General features: G+C 41.1%; 1 protein-coding gene across 1 annotated transcript in view; it reads left to right on the top strand.

Moving 5' to 3' along the window:
* Nucleotides 1-10,656: 10,656 nt before the first annotated feature.
* Nucleotides 10,657-15,920, top strand: part of CGRRF1 (cell growth regulator with ring finger domain 1) — a 38,589-nt gene continuing 33,325 nt past the window's right edge. Inside the window, exon 1 of the mRNA XM_006894346.1 lies at nt 10,657-10,868. Within this exon, the coding sequence (XP_006894408.1) occupies nt 10,765-10,868 (104 nt within the window). The 5' untranslated portion in view covers nt 10,657-10,764. The remainder of the gene's footprint in view (nt 10,869-15,920) is intronic.

Here is a 15,920-nt window from a genome sequence, read left to right as displayed (position 1 = left end):
ATTAATCAGAACTGGCTTTGACAAGCACTGTGGCAATTGGACAATTAAAACATACATGGGGGGGGGAAGAAGAACGAATTGGGGATGAGGGTGGAGAAAACAGTGCAACAATGAATGAATGAAAACCCAAAATCTCTGTAAATGTTCATTAAAACTAATAAAATTTAATTTAAAAAAAAACCCCAATCTTTAGTTCCTAAAAGAGTTTTTTCCCCCAATCCCAAGAAACACTGAAATAGTAAGGTACTGCTAAGTGAGAAAAGTTTTCTAAAATTTTAAAGCTTCCTTTAACATTCCAAATTTGACCTTGGCAAAATTTAGAGGCATTTAATATATGCCACATGGTAGAGAAAATTGAGAGCGTAGCGTAAGAAAAGTACCTGCTGAGTAGGAAGGAAAGTCTCTACCTTCTGGTTGGTGGAGAGAGGGAGGGTAAGGGGGCTGAAGGAAGCACACAGGCAGTCATGCCCACCTGTTCTGGCTCCCCTCTCCACACTGAACTTACAGAATGGGTGGTGGGGAGGAGGTTGCAGTAACCCATTGCCATCATAATGGGTTGTAGAAATTGATAACAGAGAAGTCTCCCACAGTGCCACTGATAGGCTTAAAGCACCTATCTTTCTATTAGGAGCTGAGTTTATAATTGCTGCAAAGCCAGGGCTCCTTGGCGTTGTAATTGCTGTTGTCATATGCTATTGCATTGACTGGAACTCATAGAAACCCTGTGAATAACGTATGAACCTGGCCCTGTCCAGTGCTGTCCTCATCATCTCTGATATACTTGAGCCCATTGTTAAAATGACGGTGTCACCCATTTTGTTGAAGGTGTCTCTTTTGTACAGTGACTTTCCACCTGTCCAAGCATGATATCCTGCTCCAAAGACTGGCCCCTCCTAATAACCTGCCCAAAGTATGTGAGACAAAGCTTCACCATCTTTGTTTCCATGGAGCACCCTGGTCACACTTTCTCCAGGCCAGATCTATTTGTTCTCTTGGCAGTCCATGGGATATCCAGTGCTCTCCTCCAATACCACAACTCGAAGACATTAATTCCTCTTCTGCCATCCTTAGTCATTGTTTAACTTTCAGGTGTATAGCAAATAATGAAAAAATCATGGCTTGTATTAAGTGCATCTTAGTCTTTAAACAGATACTCTAGCTCTTAGCCCATTGGAGAGCCCCCTGACAGTAGATTTTCCCAATCCAATACACCTTGTGATGTTTTGACTGCTTGTACAAAGGGTGCTGATTGTGGATCCAAGATGAAATCATTGAAAACTTTACTCTTTTCTCCATCTATCATGATGCTGCCATTTTCATTTTCTTGGTGTTGGGATGTAATCTATATTGAAGGCTGTAGTATTTATCTTTTGCAACCAGTACTTCAATTTTTGTCCATTTCAGCTAGCAAGGTTATGTCATCTGCACAAGGCAGGTTGTTGAATCTTCCTCCCATCCTGATGCCACATTCTTCTTCATAGAGTCCAGTTTCTTATATAATTTGTTCAGCATACAAATCGAATAGGTATAGAGAAAGGACACAGACCTGATGCACATATTTCTTGATTGTATGTTTTTGTGGGGTTTTTTGTTGTTGGTATTGTTGTGTATCATCGAGTCATCTCCAACTGGCACAGGAGAAGATTGCCCCTCCTCCAGGGGAGCATCTGGTGGATTCAAAATGTGTGCCTTCAGGATCGCAATGCAGCTTTTTGCCACTAGGACACCAGATTGCCTTCCTCTCTTGATTTTAAGCCATGCACTGTTCCCTTGCTCTCTTTGGACAGTAATATCTTGGCCTAGGCATAGGCTTTGCATGAGCACAATTAGGTGTCCTGGAATTCCCATTCTTCTCAATGCTAACCATAATTTGTTGTGATCCACACAGTCAAATGCTTTTGCATAGTCAATAAATAGACATCCTTATGATATTCTGTGCTCCCTGCCAACGTTGTTGGTTCTCTAATAGAAGTGTACAAATAGCTGTACTACCAGAGAATGTGACGAGAAGAAGCTGGTAGTCCACTTTCCATCTAAAAAGAAGACATCTTACATTTGACTTGGCATTGCCTCCAGTTGTGTTCATTGTCAGAATTGGCCTTACTTGGTAACCTGAGGGGACTGCTGATTCTCAATGGCTTGCTTGTTACATGTAGGAGAATCTACATGCTTAAACAGATGCCATTCACTCATTCACTGACATCGAGTACAAACTGGCTCTTAGCTGACTGTTCATTGGGTTTCAGAAGCTGTAAATCACACAGGAGGAGATTACCCATCTTTCTCCCATGGAGCTACTGGTAGACTTAAAACACTAGAGTAAACATGACCTCCTTTGATTTAGCAGCACAAGTTCCTATGAAGTAGGCCAGCAGCACTCCCAATACGTACCTCGAGAAGTGAAACTAGAGATGATAAACAGAAGCACTAAGAGGCACAATGTTTAAGTGCTTTATGGTTACAGATCAATGGCTGAAATCCTAAGTCTCAGCAATAGGTCTTGACTCAGTGTCTCCAAAGGCCAGATGGAATTTGCTACAACCTAGAGAGGGTCCATAAGAATCAAGAGAACAAAGATTCCATATCTCCACCCTAACCATAAAACTTTATTGTGAAAGAATACAATTCCGATACATATCTATCCTGATTTTTAAACCATGCAATATTCCCTAGATTGGTTGAACAACTGCATCTCGTTCTACGTACAGGTTCAACGTGAATAACACACATGCTCTGGAATCCCCCTTCTTCTCAGTCTAATTAATAATTTGTTATGATCTATACTGTTGAATACGTTGACACAGTCAATAAAACTCAGATAAACATCTTTTATACTATTTTCTTTTAGCCAAAATCAATCTGACATTACCAATGATAGCCCTCAAAGGCAGTTAATTGCTCAGGAGAATTTGCTCATCCTTTTCTGACAGAGCAGCTGGTAGCCTTGAACTGCATGTCTTCAGGGTTGTAGTGCAGCTTCTTGTCACTAGGCCATCAGAGCTCCCTAATAATAATACTGGTCTATACAGCTCACATTCTATTGGATCACCTTTCTTTGGAATGGGCATAAATGTGGATCTCTTCAAGTCAGTTAGCCAGGTAGCTGTCTTCTGAGTTTTTCCTTATGCACAGATGCATACCTCCAGTGCTGCATCGTTTTGTTGCAATATCTCAATTGTTCCATCAATTCCCAGAGTCTGGTCTTTTTCATCAGTGCCTTCAGTTCAGCTTGGACTCCTTCCATTATTTTTGGTTCTTGATCATATGCTATCTCCTGACATGGTTGGGTATCGTCCAGGTGGTTTTGCGGGGGGGCGGTGTTGGTGCAGAAAGTCTGTGTATTTCTTCCATCCTCTTTTGACCCTCCCTGCATCATTCAATATCTTGTCAATACAATCTTTTTCTATTGAAATTTGAGGCTTAAATTCCCCCCCCCAATTCTTTTAGCTTAAGAAATGCTGTGCATGTTCTTTTTTTATGTTCTTCTAATTTAGGTTTTCTAATTCTAGGTTTTGCACATTTCCTTAAAATATTTTGGTTTTTCTTTGTATTGAAATCTTCTACTCTGCTTTCTTACCTTCATCATCTGTTCCATTCATTTTTATATCCTCTACATTTCAGAGCAAGTTTCGGAAGTTCTTTTAACATTCATTTTGAGCTTTTCCTTCTTTCTTGTCTTTTAAATGATCATTTGCTTTCTTCATACATGATGTCTTCCTACAGTTAATCTGATCTTTCCTCATTAGTGTTTAATGAATGAAATATATTCTTGAGATGTAGTCTAAATTCAGATAGTATATCCTTGAGGTCATATTTTGGCTTTAATGTATTTGCTTTCATTTTCTCAATTTTAACTTGAATATTGTTGGGTGCTGTGAAGACAGACTGACCCATAGCTGATTCTTCAGTGGGCTTTCAGAGGCAGTAAATCACATGGGAGGAGACTGCTCATTCTTCTTCAGTGGAGCATGCCTTTAGGATCACAGCATAGCTGCTTACCACTAGGCCAGTGCAAAGGAGCAATTGTTTTGCAGTTAGTCTCAGACCTTGCTCAGACACTATGTTCAACTTCATCATTTGCACTGTAGATCTGGATCATCATATTGCCCTTGCCTGAATGATCTACCGCTGGATTTACCTGAGAAAGAAATAAACAAACTTCTTTCTTGATTTATACCCAAAGCTTTTTGCCATCAATCATTACGGTGGTCCTATAGGATAGGGCAGAACTGCTCCATAGAGTTTCCAAGGCTGTGAGTCTTTACAGAAGCAGACTGTAAAAACAGTGCAGCCAACATGGGGGCTGTGGTGTCATCTGACCTTCAGTATTTCACAATGAGGAACAGTTGCCATTAACATTCACAGCATGTAACCAATTCTTATGCAGTCAGACATGCCTGCATGATCCACACCTTCTTCTATCAGTTCTAATACCAACCATCCTTCCCAGGGGTCTCACTGCTTGGCTACTGGTTCTGCTAATCTACTGCAATGGGTATAGCTAAATTAACAGGTTATATATAATACAGGTAGGAAACAGAATACAACTCTTCAATCAGGACAGCTTCTTAGATGTGCTCTCAAGCTCTCTGACCTTTAGCCTCACAGCTTTGGACTAGTGTTGCAAAGCAGCTCTTTTAGTCCTCACATTTATAGTGTATCCCCCAGTTTTCCAGCAAGCCTGGGACCCTCCCCTCATCTTTCTCTGAATGTATGGCAGCTCCTACTGAGCTCTGTCTTATGTCAATCTCTGGTTCTCTGTCACCTCTGCTGCTGCTGTGATCTTGGTCGTAGGCCTGATCCTCATCCTGTTTCATTTTATCCAAGAATTTCTGATCCCACAAGACTGTCTCTTTTTTTTTTTCTTTCTTTCTTGGTGATAGTGAGATTCTGAATTTTCTGCCCCATTTAAACCAAGCAGAATGGCCAGACTGACCAATCTACTCATTAATAGTAATAGTAGTTGTTGTTATGTGCGGCTGACTCATCAATGACCCTCCAGTGGATTTTCAGAGGCAGTAAATCACACAGGAGGAGATTGCCCATCTTTCTCCTGAGGAACAACTGGTGGATTCAAACCTCATATATTTGGGTGGGCAGTGCAACTCCTTACCCACTAGATTACCAGTGCCCCCTTAAAGCAGTCAGGTTCCCACCCAAAAGGTGCTATTCATCTCATTTACATAAATACCATAGTCTGGTCCAACCGTGTGGCAAAAGTCAAAGTCAATAGCCAGGAAGATAATTTTGCACAACCAATGTGCTGCACCACACTGCCACATACTTATCCTTTTCAGCAGCTGGTAGTGTTCAGACCATTGACTAGCAGCTGGGTGCTCTCACCACTGTACCACTAAGCACACTATCTTTATTAGTTTATTTCTTGGTCTGCTGTCTCTCACAGATGAAATCACTTCTAAGTAATAATCCACTTTGCTATAAATCTTCTCTATCCTCTTAATCAGAATCACCAATATTTCTTTTCTGGACTTTTGAGAGAGCTGTTACCCATATATTTACCCATGGCCATTCTGGCCATCTTTTAATGAGTTTTCAACACAATATCTAAATTAATTAAAAAGGCAAATTGGTCATCACTTTCTTATAACTTTTCATTGCTCTTGAAATGCCAAGACTCCTGTTGTGTCTTGGACCTACTTGCAATTCCATACTTAGCTTCTGAAATATTATTTATTATCCTCCAGGTTTAGCTATACTAGCCCTGTAGTTTTTCATATGTGTAGTGATTTTTCCCACCTCAGGGCTTTTGCACGTGCTATAGCCCCTGTCCTAAATGTTCATCCTCATTTCCTGTCTCTTGGCTTAGTAAACTTTTTCTCACCATCGAATCTCAGTTCAACCATCAATTCTTCAGAGAAACTTTCTGTGATCTACCTTCCCAAGTCAATTCTTCCATTGTATACTCCACATGCTTCTTCTTCTTTTTTTTTTTTTCACATACTTCTTAACAGCACTGTTGTAATTTGACCTGTATGCTCTGCTCTAGATCATGTTTGGTTAATGTTTTTCTTTTCTTTTAGATTATGAGCTCCATGTGGGTTTTTAAAAAAATTTATTTATTATGTCCCACAATTTGGAACTGACTCAATATCAACTAAAACCAACAATGTATCTGGCACATGTTTATCACAGAATAATAGTTTACTCAATATTATGAATAAATGGACTATAAGATTTAGAGATGAGAAGTCAAACAATAAACTTAGATGCCTAAGGAAATACTCCATTGCTCTTCAGCAGTCTGGAAGGGTCCCTGATAGCAGACTTTCCTAAAGCAACTCATCTTTTGATTTCCTGACCACTAGTGCCAAGAGTGTTGATTGTGGAACCAAGCAAGCTGAAGTTGTTAACAATTTCAGTCTCTTCTCCATCTATCACAATGCTGCCAGTTGCTCTGTTGGTTAAAATCTTTGTTTTCTTGATGTTGAGCTTCTATTCATATCTCACACTACAGTCTTTGATCTTCTTCAGCAGATGTTCAGTCCCTCCTCAATTTCAGCTAGCAAGGTGCAGGTTTGTTGATGAGTCTTCCAATCCTGATGCCATATTCCTCCTCATAAAGTCCAGCTTCTCAAATGATTTGTTCTGCATACAGATTGAGAAGATATGAGGCAGGGCACATCCATGACACACTCCTTTTCTGATTTTGAACCATGCAGTGTTTCTTTGCTCTGTTCTGACAACTGCTTCTTGGTCCAAGTATAGGTTTCACATGAACACAATCAGATGTTCTGGGATTGCCATTTTTCTCAAGGTTAACTACAATTTGTTGTGATCTACACAGTCAAATGCCTTTGCATAGTCAATGAAACACAGATAGACATTCCTGTAGTACTCTCTGCTTGAAATATCTGACATCTGACAATGATGTCCCTAGTGCCATGGCCTTTTCTAAACCCAGCTTAAACTTCTGGTAGTTCTCTGTCAATATACTGTTCCAGTTGCTTTTGGATAATATTCATCAGGATCTTCAGCTTATGTGTAATGTTAGAGATATTGTTCAACAATCTCCACACTCAGTTGGGTCACCTTTTTATTTGGAATGGGAATAAATATAGGTCTCTTTTAGTCAGTTGGCAAGGTAGTTGTCTTCCAGACGTGCTGGTGAGTACTTCCAGGGCTGCATCTGTTTGCTGAAATATGTTGATTGGCATTCCATTAATCCCTGGTGCCTTGTTTTGTTTTCCCCCCTAATTCCTTCAGAGCAGCTTGAACTTCCTACCTCATCACCATTGCCTATTAGTCCTGCCAATTATGGCTTTCCCCCACCATCTAACCCAGTCGTCTAACAAACTAGGGCAAAGGCTCTCAGCTGCTCTAGTTCTGTCTGGGGTAGAAGTCCCAAGGTCAGCTCCATCTCTTGTAGGGTCTCTGGTTCTTTGCTGTGGCTTCTATGGCTGCTGGTCCCATAGGTCCTGTCTCTGGCCCAGATGCACTGTATCCTCTTGCTGCTTCTTTGATGGTGGTAAGGTTTGCCAAATCTGCTGCTGGATCTGCTCAATTTGATGGCAAAACTATCCAATCCCCCTGTAGTAGGCCAACACACCTTATTCGCATATTCTCCCCCATCCACATGGCAAAGTCACTCAATAGCCAAGGAAGCCATTTTGAACTATAAACCCTTAACATCACATCAGCGGTAAAACATAGAGGACCAGAAAGAACAAGAATAATTCACTAATTTGGCCATGAAAGCCAAATTCCAAACTAGCACCTGAAATTAAAACTGAGACAAACCTGACTTACTCTGAGAAATTCTAAAAAAATCCCACAAGCAAACAAAGACCCCATCAAAAACTGAAACTGACACAAAACGGGCTCAAGTCCTTATCATTTCCCACTTGGAAATCTGCTGTAACTATTGAAACTTATCATCCTACTGCCAAAGTCAATTCCTTCCAATAAAGTCTTCACATCGTTGTCAAATTTGACTATTCCATAACACATCTTATTCCATTCTGTTTCTTAAAACTGTAACTGATCCAGGCTGTGACTGTCACATTTATTTGCTATGCCTCAGAGAGGTGGATAATGACAAGGATGACAGAAGAATTGAAGCCTTTAAGTGGTGGTGCTAGAGATGAGTTTTGAACTAACAAGAGAACTAACAGGTTTGTTCTGGAGAGGGTGAAACCAAACTGCTCCTTATAGGTAAGGATTCTGAGACTCTGTCTCACATACTTGGGGCGTGTAGAGAAAGATATCACACTTGGTAGGGTGGAGGGACAGCACAGGAGAAAAAGACCCTCGATGATATTGATTGACACAATAACTGGGGTAGGTGTTTCAGAGACAGTGGGATTGGCTCAGGATAGAGAGAGTTCAGAGATATTTTGCATAGGGTCACTGTGAGTCGTAGTCAACTCCAGGGTACATAACAACAACAACAACCTAAAACCATGAGGCTGAAAGCTGAGGTGCTGTGAGCACATGTCAGCGGTTGTCCTGTGTGATCATATTCTACTAATGATCTAGAGGATAGATTTCCTGCTTCCTATTACAATGGATTTTGGACCTGTGTTGAGATGAGTAGAAAAAAGTGTGGGGAATATGTTTCACCTCATGGGAAGTGGTTTTGTATTGTTGATGGGGACAGTTCCCCTCTGTGGAGTTGAAAGAAGTCAGATTCATATCTTAGACCTTGCTCTTTTTATACGTGATATTTTATTTCACATTCTCCTGTTTTTGTTGATTTTTAAAAAAATCACTTTACTATAATTTTCATAGAGCTTTGGGAGGAAGAAAAATTCGATATATGTGCTTAATACATGACTTTAAATTAAAACTTCAACAATTTTGTTTTATTTTGAAAATTTAGTCACTATTTTGTGGCAATAAAATCACCTTCATTTTGGTCAAGGTTTTTAAGTGGCCCATAGGATGAAAGAGTGAAATAACAAAATTCCTGGAAAGCAGTATTTCTAAAAAGTCTTAAAAAATGTACATTCTTCTGAAACCAGAAATTCTACCTCTAGAAATTTATTCTTTGGAAAAAAGTTTTGCTTGAAGGATGTTCATTATTGTCATCGTTAGGTGCCCACAAGTCAATTCTTACAGCAACCTTATGATCAAGTAGAACTTTCCATCAAACATACGGAAACCTTACTTGATCCTGTGTCATCCTTACAATCTCTACTGTTTTAAGCCCTCTGTCACAATCGCTGGTTTATTAATAACAATGAAAAATTGCAATAATGATTTGTAATTTCTAAGTGATAATAATAAAATATTGCCCAACTGAGAGCTGAATGAAGCATACCTTCATATGTCAGCTATGGACTTATGAAAAATTACGTTGTAGAACTAAGCCAAGGAGAATGTGAAGCCATAGGATAAATTTAGCTCATCATTCTCCTGCACCAAATTTATCAGTGGTTTGGGAATGTGTTGTTGGCTCTGCCTTATGGCGATACCGTCTGTTGCGGGATAAAACATACAGTTTTCTTCATGGAAGTAGGCACTCGTAGTGGGTGAGTTCCAATCTGAAACCTTTCTGTTGGCAGCAGAGCACAAACCATCTGTACAATCCAGCTACTTACCTCTGGCAGAGGCTACTAGTTTGTCTATTCCAATCTTCACTCTCCCTTCTCCTCTGGCAACAAAATAGATTTGTTACTCCTCAGAATGTTACTTTGAAGAACAAAGACTACATTTTCCTATCTCTACTATAGCTAGATGTGGTTTTAGTGTTAACTTCAAATCAAGGTCAGCGCAAGCGTGAGAGACATCCAGGAAAATTACTTTGATGGAGCTGACTCAGCGAGGAATGAAAGGGGATAGGATTTAGTTCTCTTTCCTTGTATTTCTTTACGTGTTGGTGCCGCAGAAATTAAAGTGAAAAAGAATACAAAGAAACGTTTAAATATTTCACTCTCATTTGAGAAGTGTTAGAAAGAGGAAAGACAAAGGACGTGATTGGAGAACAGTTCATTAATTTTTGTGAGAATCTTGAATGTTTATTTTCTATCATCGTTAACTCCAATTAAGGCTGATAACAATAAAAGTGCTTGTGGTAGAGTCTCTCGTTTAAGTTTTTACAGTACTTGCGTACAAGTGTGTGATCATTTCACTCTGTTGAACCTAAAATGCTGACCAATTCCCTTCCCTAAAATTTGGAATCTGCAGAGCTTTGTGATTTAAAATCGGTGCATGTGGGCAGCAAAAGGCAGCTTGCTGAAAATGCAAACAGGCCAAATGTCCATCAGCAGATGAATGGACTGAGAAATTCTGGTACGTTCACATGATGGAATACTAGGCAACACCCAGTAACAACAATTTAGAAAAATACTACATAACATGGGAGAGGCTGGAGAGTGAACGAATTCGGTCTCCTAGGGAGAAATACTGAATAAGACCACTATTGTAAAAATAAAAGGATTTCTAGTAAAAAACAAAACAAAATAAAAGACATTTTGTCTTAATCTTGGACAGAGTTGGGCCCAATTTAAAATCTAACAGAAAATCCTTGACCATTGCAAAGTACCGCCAAAGCTCCTTAAGTACCAAACTCAGGGGGTAGGGGCGGTGCAAGAGGCGGCCCCGTCCCTCTGCGCGGCCAATCACATGGGATGAGAGCTGGAGGGGCGTGGCGGGTGAGATCGTTTTGACATTCTGCATTTGAGAACTCCTGGCGTATGCGGACTTGCAAAGTTTGTCCGCTCTGGCGCACCGTAGTGCTTTCACCCAGGCCAAGTGGGCTGAGCTGGGCGGCTGGATCTCAGCTCAGCCCAGCAAAGGACCCTGATGGCTGCGGTCTTTCTGGTGACGCTCTATGAGTACTCCCCTCTCTTCTACATCGCGGTGGTCTTTACCTGCTTCATCGTGACCACGGGCCTGGTCCTGGGATGGTAAGTGCCCAGGGCTGGAGGGGCCAAGGGCGAAGGGGCAGATATGATAGTAGGGAAGAGTCGGGGTGAGCTCTCGGGAGCACTGGAGTTGGGGTGGGGGTGGGAGACTGGGGCCGGGAGAGCTGGCACCGACGGCTCCGACTGGCTCTCGGAAGAAAACAAGGTAGCTACGTCACCTGCGTCACTGCTCTGCACCTCTGTCTGCTCCCGGTTCTGCAGACATTTGGGGTGGTGCTGGATTGTACTAGCTTTTCGCCGCAAGTAATATAGCAGCCAAGAAGAGATTGGGGTACAATGATTATCTAAGAGGCCCCTGTGCCTTCTTGTCGCCTACAGTGGTACGCAGCACGTTTGTTGAATCTGTCACCTGCGGTACTGTCCATAGACGCGCTCCTGGTCTTTGAGAGCGGATGGTAACAGGGTTGATTGTTATGCTTTGGCTGAACCCTTGCGCATTCACTTCAGATCTTTCAGTGCCATGAATAACCGAACTCCCTTACCACATGAGAGCTTAATTTCCACATGCATTTTATAGGAGCTGCGGGAGCTCCGGTGGCCTATTGGTTAAGAGCTGTGCTGCCAACCCAAAGGCATGAGGTCCGAATCCACCAGCTGCTCTGCTGGAGACAGGCAGACAATCTCCTCTCCTGCGATGGACAGCCTCTGAAAAACCAACTGAAGGGTCAGTTAGGAGTGGTTTCCGACTTGATGGCACATAATAGCATTAACAACACACGTTTTGAAGTAGAATTTAGTTGATAGAACTATAGAGCCATAATTTTAGAGCTGAAAGAAACCTTCGAGATTACTTACTTACCTGTTTGAGTCAAGGAGAATAAATAGATTGTTAGTTAGAGATTCTAAAATTTCCCTCTTCAGGAGTGCCATTGTATCATGTTTAGACAAGCCTTATTTGGCTATTTGGGACTGTTTTACTAGAACAGAGCAGTTTTTGCCCTAAATTGCAGCCATTAAAGTCCCTTTGAGACATTTGGTGATTTCAAATGGATCAAATAGTGCTTTTTAAAAGATAGGTAGACGCTGTGACCTGGGAGGCTATTGCTTAGCTTAGGGGAGTGAAAGTAGCTTAGGTTTGAAGAATGGGTATTTGGTAAAGAAAGAGAATTGATTGAAAAGGAACTTGAAGAGAACACAGCATGAACAAAAGTCTAGAAAAGAACATACCAGTAAACACGGCAGACTATAAAAGAAGTTAAAAACTTGTGTATTTACATTAAAGAAAAGACATAGGCCCATATCAGTTCCTAAAAATAGAAGCCAACACTAGCAATGAACCAGAATTTGAAAATTTCCACACAGCTCCCAAACAGTAAATGAGCTTAAAATTCCTTGTTTGGAGTAAGGGAGAAAGTAAGAACAGTCTAATGCAATTTGTTAACCTTAATCTATCAGGCTTTATTTCTACTACTCTTTTGAAGAAAGTTTGTGATTGGAATTAGGAAGATATTAGCCAAGAGAGAAAGGAATGCTGAACACAGACTTTCTTAATGACAGTATGTTAGTGTTAGTCTCTAAAGAAATGTAATTTTCTTAGCTCTGGTGGCCTATTGCTAAGAAGCTGCATGGCAGTCCCAAAGGTGTGCAGTTTGAATCCATCAGCTGAACTGTGGAAGAATGATGGGAATTTCCCTCCTGTGGGATTAATTGCCCCTAAAAACCCTTTGGAGGGTCAGCTATGACCAGTTCTGACTCAGCCGCACACAGCAGTTGATAATTGAGCTCTGGTGGTATAGTCTATAGGGAGTTAGACTGGGGCAAGCCTCTCTGACAGTTCAGATCCACCAGCCAGCTCCTTAGAAAGATGACTAATCTCCTTGTGCACTTCATAGCCTCAGAAGTCCAGTGGAGGGTCAGCTATGAGACACTTCCAACTCAACAGCAATGAGTGTGAGTTTTGAGTTGATAATTGTGTTATGTGCTTACATTTTTATTTTAAATGAGTTAACCAATTGTTGTTACATGCCTCGAGTTGCTTGTGACTCATAGCGACCCTATGTACAATAGCTCTGAACCCTGCTCTATCTTATGCCAACTTTACTGTCTCTGACACACCTACCCTCATTACCCTAGTCACTGAATCAATCCATCGCATAGAGAGTCTTCCTCTCTTGTGCTGTCCCCTCCACCCTCCCAAGCATGATGCCCCTCTCCAAGAACTGGTCTCCCCTTGCAACATGTCCAAAGTATGTCAGACAGAGCTTCAGAATCCTTGCCTTCAAGGAGCCACCCGGTTTAACCCTTTCCAGGATGAATCTATTTGTTCTCCTAGCAGTCCATGGTATAGTCAATACTCTTCTCCAGCACCACAGCTCAACGGCATAAATTCTCCTTCTATCACCCTTAGCCATTGTCCATCTTTCTGATGCATGGCAAGTAACTGCAAAGACTATCGCCTGGATCCGGCACACTTTAGTCTCCAGACTGACATTGTTGCTCTTTAGTGCTGTGGAAAGGCACCTGATAGCAGATTTTCCCAGTGCAATTCATCTTTTAATTTCCTGACTGCTGGTACTAAGAGTGCTGATTGTGGAGCCATGCAAACTAAAGCTGTTAGTAATCTTAATCTCTTCACCATCTCTCATGATGCTGCTAGTTGACCAGTGGTGAAAATCTTTGTTTTCTTCAAGTTGAGCTTCAATCCATAATGAAGGCTGCAGTCCTTGACCTTCTGCAGCAAGTGCTTCAGGTTCTCCTCAGTTTCAGCAAGCAGGGTTGTGTCATCTGCATAATGCAGATTGTTGATGAGTCTTCCTCCAATCCTGATGCCATTTTCTTCCTCTTAGAGCCCATCCTTCCAGATAATCTATTCTGCATAGAGATTGAAAGTTTTTTAGTGTTGAAAGGGTAAAAATAAGTGAAGGCTGTCAGGATAACAAAGGTGGCACCTCTGGTTGGAGAGTAGTCAGGAACTTCATGTTTACAGCGGGTTAGAGACAGACTTGGGTGTCAGACAGACCTAGTTCAAATCCTAGCTCTCTCAAGTTTACGACTTGGGTTGAAAATGTAATGATTGCCTAACCCCTCTATTTAGGTATGACTTTTACAAAGGTTGGAAGTTCAAGTAATTGTAGAACTCCCATTTTGGAAGTCTGGGCTATGTATTATTGAGGTCAAAGGATCATATAAAAGCTAGTCACTCCCATTTTTATTTAGGGATAATAAATCATCCTGAGACTAACCCAACCACCCTCTCTAGTTGGATTTAGCTATGTCTGTGTAACCTTTTCTACTAGTGTTACTAGACATTTTTAATACTATTTATTTATAAACTTAAATCAAACTCACAGATTCTACCAGAAACAAAGGAGTTTTGGACACCATTTACAAGTCATAAAAATATCTTTCTACTGGTGCACCCTAAAAAAAATAACCTGCATTATGCATATGATACAAGCTTGCTTGCTGAAAACGAGGAAGACAAGGAATGCAGCTTTTGGTATGGATCACATCTTAATATTAGGAAAACAGAGATTCTTACCACTGGACCAATAGACAGTGTCGTGTCATGATGGATAGAGAAGAGATTAAAACTGTCAACAGCTTCATCTTGCTGGATCCACAATTAACACTCTTGGTACCAGCAGTCAGGAAATAAGGAGGTGCATTGCACTGGGAAAATCTGCAGTTAGGGACTTCTCTAAATTATTGAGGAGTAATGATATCTAAAGCACTCAAGAGCAACAGTGTCTCTCTGGAGACTAAGGTGCGCCTGATACAGGCCATGGTCTTTGCCGTCACTTGTTATGCATCAGAGTGTTGGACAATGGCTAGGGAGGACAGAAGAAGAATTGAAGCCTTTGAGCTGTGGTGCTGGAGAAGAGTATTGAATGTATCATGGACTGCCAAGAAAACAGATTCATCCTGGAGCGGGTTAAACCAGGCTACTCCTTGGAGGCAAGGATTCTGGGGCTTCGTCTGACATACTTTGGGCATATTGCCAGGAGGGACAGGTCCTTGGAGAGGGACATCATGCTTGGGAGGGTGGAGGGACGACGCAAGAGGGGAAGACCCTCTATTAGATGGATTGATTCAGAAACTGGGGTAATCGGGATGGGTGTGTCAGAGGCAGTGCGATTGGCACAGGATAGAGCAAGGTTTAGGGCTGTTTTACATAGGGTTGCTATGAGTCACAAATGACTCGACGGCACATAACAACAACAACAATGATATCATTTTGAGGATAAAGCTATGTCTGATTCAGGCCATGGTCCTTCTGACTACTTGCTATTCATCTGAGAGCTGGACAATGAATAAGGATGACAGAAAAAGAATTGATGCCTTTGGGCTATGGTTTTGGAGAAGGGCACTGCCATGAGAACAAATAATTATGTCTTGGACAGGGTGTAGCCAGAATGCCCTTTGGAGGCAAGAATGATGAGGCTTTGCCTTGCATACTTTGAGCACGTTGTTAGAAGGGGCTATTCCTTGGAGATGGACATGATACTGGGAAGGGTTGAGGTTCAGTGAAGGAGAGGAAGACCTTCAGCCATGTGAATTGACACAATGACTGCTGCAGTGAGCTCTTGTGTGTCAGGAAGTGTGAGGATGGCACAGGATAGAATAGGGTTCAGATCCTTTGGTCAAAGGGTTGCTATGAGTTGAACTCGACTCGATGGCACCTAACAAAAACAACAACTGGTGCCCCAGATGAATGACAAACCACTTAATATATTATGCTTTTCACTCTTCTTTCTTTATATTTTCCATTAGCTCTTTTGAAATTTTATTCCTTTCGTAACCCTTGACTTAAAAGCTACAACACAAAATATTAGGAAGAACTTCTCTCTATGGGTGATCAACAGAGAATATGTGAGTTTACCTGGAAAAACAAGTAACAGTTTTCCAATATATATATTGTGAATTTGCTATCATCATATTTTCTATCCCTTTTAAGGTATATTTATAATTTAATATTTTAAATGTTAGTACAGCAGAAGAGAGTTTACAATATCATTATTTGCAAAGTATTAACTTTGCTTATGGCTAATCTCTCAGTGTACTTTAGTCTGCATTATGTATACTTTGTTCTGA

This window comes from Elephantulus edwardii, unplaced genomic scaffold (assembly GCF_000299155.1).
Source record: "Elephantulus edwardii isolate Elephantulus edwardi_28Jun2011 unplaced genomic scaffold, EleEdw1.0 scaffold00140, whole genome shotgun sequence".
NCBI lineage: Eukaryota > Metazoa > Chordata > Mammalia > Macroscelidea > Macroscelididae > Elephantulus > Elephantulus edwardii.
Note: the sequence above shows the minus strand (reverse complement) of the source record. Positions and strands in the feature narration are given on the sequence as shown.